Source organism: Leptonotus elevatus, chromosome 2 (assembly GCF_054856555.1).
Source record: "Leptonotus elevatus isolate MCC_2025b chromosome 2, RoL_Lele_1.0, whole genome shotgun sequence".
Classification (NCBI taxonomy): Eukaryota; Metazoa; Chordata; class Actinopteri; order Syngnathiformes; family Syngnathidae; genus Leptonotus; species Leptonotus elevatus.
Window position 1 is genome coordinate 26,068,709 of NC_141240.1, and position 9,293 is coordinate 26,078,001.

The 9,293-nt window shown below is 37.5% G+C and overlaps 1 protein-coding gene across 1 annotated transcript; it reads left to right on the forward strand.

Annotated features, from left to right (window-relative positions):
- The first annotated feature begins 2,672 nt into the window (after window positions 1–2,672).
- LOC147179359 (succinate dehydrogenase [ubiquinone] iron-sulfur subunit, mitochondrial-like) lies at window positions 2,673–9,246 on the forward strand. Its single transcript, XM_086069844.1, has 8 exons — window positions 2,673–2,847; window positions 4,210–4,343; window positions 4,863–4,948; window positions 5,042–5,178; window positions 5,443–5,559; window positions 7,288–7,389; window positions 7,685–7,807; window positions 8,367–9,246. The coding sequence occupies exons 1-8, from the start codon at window positions 2,782–2,784 to the stop codon at window positions 8,445–8,447; spliced, it is 846 nt and encodes a 281-aa protein (XP_085925970.1). The 5' UTR covers window positions 2,673–2,781; the 3' UTR covers window positions 8,448–9,246.
- Window positions 9,247–9,293: the final 47 nt, after the last annotated feature.

Here is a 9,293-nt window from a genome sequence, read left to right on the forward strand (position 1 = left end):
GCCCAGTACTATAACTGGATGAACCTATGGATGCATAAAAATAAAAAAAACATATATATATATATATATATATATATATATATATATATATATATATATATATATATATATATATATATATATATATATATATATATATATATATATATGTGAAAGTGAGTTGATTTTAGAGGTTTGAAAATCAGTATGTGTTCTTTAAACTTTTCCCATCATTGACTAATGACTTGACATAACATACTGTACGTATAGTTGATTTAACCATGAGAGTTGTGAGGGATCTAAAGTAAGACTCAGACACAACTTTGTTTTTAGGGCTGGATCACATTACAGTCTACACACCATTATACAACTCCAGCTAGACAAGTGACCTCCAGGGATCAACACTTACTCTGCATAAGTAAATGGAATGAATTGCATACAAGCCGAAAGCACTGTCTGCCAATTGGACAAGAACCAACAAATCATTTGTTGGCTGCTTTAAGATGTGAAATCAACAATCTGGTGTTAGTGGCCGCTTGTCACTTCCATATCGCAATATTTTTAAAGGGTATACAGTACTGTAATGCTTAGTCATTGATTATGGATTATTTTTTCTAGAAAGTTTTGGTCTCATCCTGACTGTTATCACACAGGCATTTGAAACGAATTTGTTATATACTCGTTTCTGACAATAATACACATATCTGTACACTAAGAGGATGGATATCACTGTGCATTAGTGGCAACATGGTTCACCCACTATTAAAAACTGTGACTGTCTGTGGTGGTTAGAAGTACACACAGAGGCTTGCAGCACATCGTATATCATAGATAAGGAGCTCTGCTTCCCTTAGTCCTCTACAGTCCTCCTGTGGAGAAAGTGTAACACGGCTTGACAGCTTTGGCATAGATTTACCCAGCCTGCAAATTTGTCCCACTTTGAAAAGATACTGAACTTCCACTCCACAAAACACTCTTTCCACTATCCTTCTAAGACGATAATGAGACCAACTTCCACTACTGTGACAGCCATTGTCCCCACTTTGAATCGGTGCAGACCTCAGACTTCTGAATGTGGATATTTGTTTTTAATTGCGTATAAATGGACACCATGTCACCGACTCACCGGCAATGTTATGCATGACAAATTCATTTTTTGTTCTATGATATACACAATGTTAAAAAAGAAAATAAAAATCCGCTAATGTCTGTTTACTAACTGAATTCAACTTGCTAGTCACTTTTTTGAAAAAATAGTCATAGAGCGATAAAAACAAAAAACTAACTCTAATTATAGTGACCAAATTGCTAAATTGGCAACATACTTTGTAAAGTAACTCCTCTCAGTTCTCAGACCAGTTGTTAGTGGAAGCAGTACCCATAAGCTAGTCATAATGGGTAAATGTTAAAATAATTCAATTAAAATTGTTTAAAAATAATAACAACAATAATAATAATTCCCATCCCATGGCATTCAGTGGTACACAATGCACATGGTCGTTTTGTTTAATTAGAATGAGGAGTCTTTAGAAAATTTCTTCTGTAGTAGTTCCCTGGGTCCAAAAATTTTGAGTTTGGAGTTGTCAATGAACCTAATGTGCAGGTTTTTGGAACGTGGAAGTAAACCAGAGAACTTGGAGAAAACCTACTCAAGAACTGGATGCAAACTCTTCACAGGAAGGTCAGAGCCAAGATTTAAACGCAAGCCTACAAAATGTGAGGCAGACATACTAATGCTAACTACTAAGTCACTGTGCTGCCCACATGCATACTTAAAGTATTTAAGCAACTACTCTGGATGCCTTGTACATTTCCCTGATTAAAACCAGATGTTGATGCTGATGGCGACTTGATGGCTCCAGGCTTCCACTGATATGTAAATATCTCATTTGTTAAAAGCATTGATTTATTGACGTGTAACGTGGATGTTATGTGACATGGACAGGCTGAGGAAACTTTTGGCCGTGGCATTGGCTTCCCCCATTTTTTGCAGAGCTTGCATTGCTCTCACCTTTACCTTTTTGTCATGAAAATAGAGTGTGGGACAGCTAGACATGCTGAGTGCCATGGGGATTTCAGATTTATATTAAACGTCACAATCATATCAGAGCTTTTAATTGGCCCAAAGCTAAGGTCGGGAGGAAGTAATTGTTTTAGCCATGCTGTGTGTATTGAAAATAGGATTTTTTGAAAAATAATTCATTATTTTTTATTTAAATAATTTTCAAACATGTAATATATATGTCTGGGCCAAAAAAACAAGTGACAGGTCTCCAGACCCCATTTTAAGAACAATGGCGCTAAATTGTTCATAGCTGATTGTGTGTGTGAATTGTACTTTCCCTGTAACAAGTTAAACAAGGATATAAATGATAATATGTCCTCACATAGTTTAAATACATTGACAGTATAATATGCATTGCCACTGTAGGTTTTTGGTTTCTAAAGTGACTTACTGTTTATGTATGTCCATTGCAATGCGTTTAAGAAGGCGCGGCATATAACTTCATTTGCTATCGGACATAACTATTTCTACTATTTGAAGCTTTAATTAACTGACTTGAAACAGAAACAAAAATACTAAAATATTATAGTTATAAAGAAGGTATTGTAAAAAGAAAAATCTTATTAAGCGTACCACACACAGTCACAGTCGGGCAACATTGCTGACTCGTTCGACGTTCCATTGCGTCATTAAATGCAACTTAAGGGGCGGTGTTTAAGGTTGGAAGCGAACACGCGCGTTGTTTAGTTGAATCCGACAACTGGCTAGTACTGCAGCTTCATTTTAACTAAATAAAAATGTCGGTAATTTGTGTCGCCTTGACCCGGAATGCTTTGACCGTCAGGAACTCTGGCATTTTGGTGGTAAGTTGCCTTCGAGACACATGAACGTGATATATAGCTCAAATGCACTATCTTCCATTATACGACGCTATGCATTATCAAGCTATATCATAGTTTATCAATTTTGTGATGAAATGTATTTGGACAACACAGGAAACTGCCGTAAAATAGTCTCTGTACTTGGTTTTTAAGTGGCAGCTACTATGGTAGATTTTGAAATACTTTCAATATGTCATAGCGTACTGTAATGTATTTTTAAATAGTACATACAAACAAAAATAAGTTGCAGCCCTTCTTAAATTCAGCCGTGATTGTCTCAAAGACAGTTGAGTAACAAAGAAAGGACAGTGATGTAATACGACCATGCAGTTCACCTTGCGATCACTAAGGGGAGTCTCTTACACAAAAAGAGTCACTCAACGGCCACAACATTAGGTACGCCTGCGATTCTACGCGCATTACGTGGTCTACTATTTTAAAAAAAAACAGCAACCAAAAAAAACCCCATATTGATCACTTTTAGAATCTCTATGCGTTTATTATTGCATTCCATCATAATCTAATCTGTTTTGACATTTTGGCCCTATCGTGTAACCCAAAAGCCAATAAAACATTAGAAACTGCCCTCAGTGCGCAGCAGCGACGTTCTAATCTGTATCATTGCAAATTTACACATTTATTGGAACTAATTAAATGTGCAGGTGTGACTGTTTAGAGCTGAGCAAAGTATATTTAATCCGACCCTCCGAGCAAGAAAGACTCTTGTAATGTCACATTTTAAATGTTTTAATTAGTTTCTTGTATTTTATCCACCACGTTAAAGTATGAGTTAATTTGAATAATTGTAAATAATACAATAAGAGTGATTAACATTATTTTACACATGTATGACAATTTTTTTCAAACGTATTAAATGGTTAGCTAATTATAATCCAATTATTGCTAAAATAATAATAATAAACATTTAAAAATATTATTTTTCAGTTATTTTAAAAAACGGTTTTATATGTTGTTGTTTTTGTTGTTGTTTTACCTCATCTCTGAATGAGTTGGGCCAGCTGCCTTTTCTGTGAGCACTGTAAATGATTGGTGGCTGCGGCTGGTGACCACTCCTGGGTGGACCTCGCCTTGACTGCCCACCTAATGAGATAATCTGTATGAATAAGCGAGCAGTTCAGAAAATGAATGGATGGATGTAAAGTTGACCTCAGCTTGAAGTCATGACGAGCAAATACAACTTTTCAAAACGTATTGTTGCTGTGTGACAGAGTTATAGTTTAGTGGACAGAACAATGACTAATAAATCCAGTTGCACGTCAACATCTCCCTTACTGACAGTTTAATCTTATAGATGGTGATTATTATTTGTTGTCTATGATGCAGACGGTGCGCTATGCCCAGACCCTGGCTTCGCCTGCTCCTGAACCGAGGATAAAGAAGTTCCAGATTTACCGCTGGGATCCAGACACTACCGGAGACAAGCCCCGTATGCAGACATATGAAGTTGACCTTAATACGTAAGACATGTGACACATGGTGCTGCAAAAGAACAAAAGTAGCAGGTGGTGCCACAAGATAACAGGAATGCCGCCACACAGTATTACTCACTATTATTTTATAAACTTTTCTTTCTAGACAAAATGGTGTGGGCAGGTGCGTCTATTGGACAGCAAAAAATGTACCACTCCAAGTTTTCTTTAAATCAGTTTGTTTGGATTGAGTCTTGATCTGTTTGGTGCTTCCACTTTTCTATCAGGACAAAAAGATCTGAAAGTAAAAAATATTTCACTAAAGACTTGGGTCTCATTTTGTCTCTCTGACTAACCTAGCCTGCATTGTTAGTTCCTTTTGTTTAGTTTGAGTATTGACTCCCTCATTTTTTCTACCATGTCTACATTGTTTTGTAAGGTCAGATCAATTTTTGTTGGACACTAATACTATATTTTAAGTGACTATCCCTTTTTGTACATGCACAGGACGATTAAAATGTCCGAGTGAACATGACAGTGTTTTGAATAGTTTCTCTTTATATACAGATGCGGCCCAATGGTCCTGGATGCTCTCATCAAGATCAAGAATGAGATGGACGCCACCCTTACATTCAGACGATCTTGTCGTGAGGGTGAGGGACTAACTATAGTTTTTGTCACTACGACTTACCTTCCTGTAAATGAATTGTACAAAATTGAGAATTTTCTTGCGATGTTCATTCCAGGTATTTGTGGCTCATGTGCCATGAACATCAATGGAGGCAATACACTTGCATGCCTCAACAAAATTGACAGCAATACAAACAAAGCCACCAAAATTTATCCGCTTCCTCACATGTATGTGGTCAAAGATCTTGTACCTGTAAGTACCGTACTGCAAGCTTGTTTAGTTGTCTTTTTATTTTATTTTAGCAGATTGGTGAGTTTATTTATACTATTACGTGACATTTAATTGCAGCTAAAAATGACATTTCCTGAGTTAGAACATTTTTGTTAAGTGTTGATTCCACTACAACGTCTCTACTAATAGATAGCATCAGAAAAATCCAGAAAATTTATTTTGGGAGACTAAGAATAATATACCATGGACTTCATGAATGTTTTGTTTTTTTCCAACTTCCTCCAGGACATGAGCAACTTCTACGCACAGTACAAATCTATTGAGCCCTACCTAAAAAAGAAGGACGAATCTCAGGAAGGGAAAGACCAATATTACCAGTCAGTGGGAGACAGGCAAAAACTGGTAAATATATCAACTTCTTTTAATCATTATTAAAACACATTTTCACCAAGTGGGACAGTTCAGTTCAGCTCACCACATGGTTTAGAATTGTGAATCTCAAGTGGTTTGTAGACACGTAACTACGCACACTGGCTGAAATTTTGTGAAATCATTTGCACCACAACATATTATAAACCACCAAATTTATTCAAAGAAAATGTGTCACTGGTTTTGTACCCAGCCTGAGCCTTATAGTACCTGTAAAAATTAAAATGCTTGTGACATTTTCCCACAATTTCAAAACATGTCAACATCCTTGACCAAGTTGTGAACATAAGATCTGAATTCAATCCCCAGGCACTACACTGCTGCCACCCACATTTCCTTAGGGTTGACTTAAATGCTAAATGCAGACAACAAATAGCAGCTCTATGTATTATTTCATAGTACATGTGACAAATGGTGTATTGACCATTTGCACTGACGTCACGTGATCACGTGACTGACTGCCCTATAGCGGACGACGGAGGGAAATAATTGTTGAATGGAAGTGGACGTGACCCGGAACGACTTAGTGACTTAGCGACTGTTAGTTTACAAATTAAAAGTTATTATTGCCCATCGAGCCATGGAATCTATTACTTCAAACGAAGGTCGCCTGTCAGTCGAAGTTGCACATTTGCTCGGGACTCATAGAGCGCGATATTTACTTAAGTTGGAGATCGCTAGTTTGAAAACAGCCCCTCACCTTCTGTTGCATGCTGTTTTTACCAAGTTAATCAAATCGCCGACTTTGTCGGAATTCACAGCGCACGACCTATATCATTATGTAGTCAATGCCATCTCTCCTCCTTACGCCGGCTCTGTAATGCAAGGGTAAAACTTGTTTATCATGTTAACTGACTTATTTTTACATTGTCCGTTCTATATTGAAATGCTGTGATGATGTTATGTTACTAGGTTTACTAGCATGGAATAAATGACTATCGTAGTGGCAAGCTATGCGCTAATTTCATGAATATGACTCCAGCTCCAGAGTGAAAAACTCCAAGCACAAAGACGAAATCCCCCATTATTAAACAGTCAAATGCACTTAATAGTTTTGAAGAAGGTGCATTTTAAAACTAAGCCGTGTGTTCGTGCAGTTGGAGCGGACGCTAACTATCTGGCTTGTTAATGTGATTTGAAACACGCAATTCGACACCTCTGTTACAATCTTTGTTAGAGTGTACGTTTACTAGTAAAATGTATGAACATTTATCTACTAATTACAATATTTATCTACTAACCTCGCAAAAAAAGATCACTGCAAATCCGTGAATACTTTGTGGGCTGCCAGTCCTTTCTGTTGATTGCTGCTATCAATCGACGTTTTTTGTCTTCATTAGTAGGTATGCGATAAAAAGCAACATTTGGTTTACTCCTTTGTGTATCTGTACAACCGAGCGCAAAGCAAGATATGAACATTTTACAAGATAATTGATTAGATAAAGGACTTTACGCTGTACGAGATTAAATGGTTACAATACAGGCAAGTGGCTCTTTTGCCGCCCGGTGTCCCCGAGGGGGCATTCCCATGAGGGCTGTGACGTCACGTGCAAAAGGTCAATATAATGCTCACGTTTTCATGCCCTCCGCTTCTATTTTGCTTCTTTCTATTTCATACTGACAACATTGTGTCTGAGAATGGACAGAGCGATATGACGATATGATGTTACCTATGATATGACGTTGCGTTCAACCCAACAGGACGGCTTGTACGAGTGCATCCTGTGTGCATGCTGCAGCACCAGTTGTCCTAGCTACTGGTGGAACGGGGACAAATACTTAGGACCTGCTGTTCTCATGCAGGTATTGTAAATATAATTCAGGATAAATAATCAAAAGTATTTGCTTTTTTGAGTTCATGTAATAGGAGAGATGCATGGTATGCATTCTTTTTTTTATGTATTATGTAATGTATTTTCTACGGTGTTTTAATATGTCTGTAACAGCTTTTTGTCAAAATAGACCCAAGATATCTTGTCACTGACATTAGCCCAATTTGAGGGACCGCTCCATATTATTTGTTATTATTAGTAGCATTACTATGCAAATAGTGTATTTCACATTACATAGAATAAGTGAACTTTGTGCTGTCACACAGGCATACCGTTGGATGATAGACTCTCGCGATGACTTCACTGAAGAGCGACTGTCTAAACTTCAAGACCCCTTCTCTCTCTACCGCTGCCACACTATCATGAATTGCACCAAGGCCTGCCCCAAGGTACTTCCATGAACATTGCATTTGATGAGTTATTAACATTGTTTTTCAGTTTCAATTTATATTTTAGCCGTTTTGGATTTAGTTATAGCTGTGTAGCTCAATGAATAGTATTGTATTCTTATCTGTCTCACTCTCATGAGAAAAGAAGGGCAACGGGTTTCTTCCACTGCTATCTTGAAGGGAGTATAGCCTGGTACCGGTCTCTGTCGGAAGAGGGGAGAGACATGCTGATGTATTATTGTTTTTCTCTAATCTGATTTGTATTCCTGGGAACTTGCTGAACTTGCTGATGGGAGGAGACTTTTCGTATTCACCCACTTTTCAATAAATAATGATGTGCAGCAGAAGGAGAGACACAATCTGAACAGAACACGGTTTGAGTGTCTTCAATTGTTGTCATCAGAAGCTTCTGTTTTAATGATACCTTTGCAAAGGGACTTCTTCACCAGAATCTCACCATTCAGTTAATTGAACACGTAAAGAGTAGAATACCAAATATTGTCTACTATAACACATTCCTCCCAGATTTAAGCTATCTCACGGTCTCTGCTATCCACAGGGACTCAACCCAGGAAAGGCCATCGCTGAGATCAAGAAAATGATGGCAACTTACCAAGAAAAGAAAGCTGCTGCATCATGAACAGACATGAGTAAAGACAGCTCAAGAGTCATCAATAACACTTCCTCAATTTGAGTGGAATATACGAGAAGGTCCAACCAGGAACATTTACACTTTTTGCAGATGTGAGCACTTTAGTTGTTGACTATGCTACAAAACGGCTAGCATGTTCATTTTCACATTGCTCTACCAGTTGCAATTGAAATCTTGTTTTTAAATCATATTGGACCTAAAGAAGTTTGATGTTACTGCAGTCAAAGGTTGTAAAACTAAAGGATCCATGTTTTGTTTTTTTTAAAGCAAAAAGGTGGCTGGGTAAGCTAAGCTCAAAGTTCACACATCTTGCTGGTCACCTCTATATTTTAAAATGTCATTATTTTCTAAATAGTGATACATGACATGTCTTGTGTCAGAGTTAAAAATGAGCATACACCTCTAATCTGTGATTTTGTTTTGGACTTGGATTAAACATGTCATTTCCAATTGTAGAAGGTGTCTGTGCATGTGTATTTAGGTGCAGTGTTGAGGAATCCAGGTGCAGAAAGTAAAAACCCTGAAACAGTTTGGATTTAGTCACAGGTTCTTCTACTCAACAGATGGAGACAAGATCGTTTACCTGCCATTTGAGTAGAAGCACCTGTTGGCGAAAGCCAGTTTGTGGCAGGGTGTTTGGACCTGGATTTCCCAACCCTGTTTATATGTGATGGTGTATGAAAGAATAAGAGAATATCAGGGCAGTAAAAAAAACACATTCAACAAAAAAAAAAGTATTTAAACTGTAAATATGTCACATGTACTCATTAAAATGTGTTGAACTGGACTCATCGTGAAATCTGCATTTCTTTAGAGCTGGTGTCCTGTCAGGAC

Coding starts and splice junctions, on each gene's coding strand:
- LOC147179359 (XM_086069844.1), top strand. CDS start 2,782: ATGTCGGTAATTTGTGTCGCCTTGACCCGGAATGCTTTGACCGTCAGG. Junction 2,848..4,209: donor GGAACTCTGGCATTTTGGTG/GTAAGTTGCCTT, acceptor TCTATGATGCAG/ACGGTGCGCTATGCCCAGAC. Junction 7,390..7,684: donor GACCTGCTGTTCTCATGCAG/GTATTGTAAATA, acceptor GCTGTCACACAG/GCATACCGTTGGATGATAGA.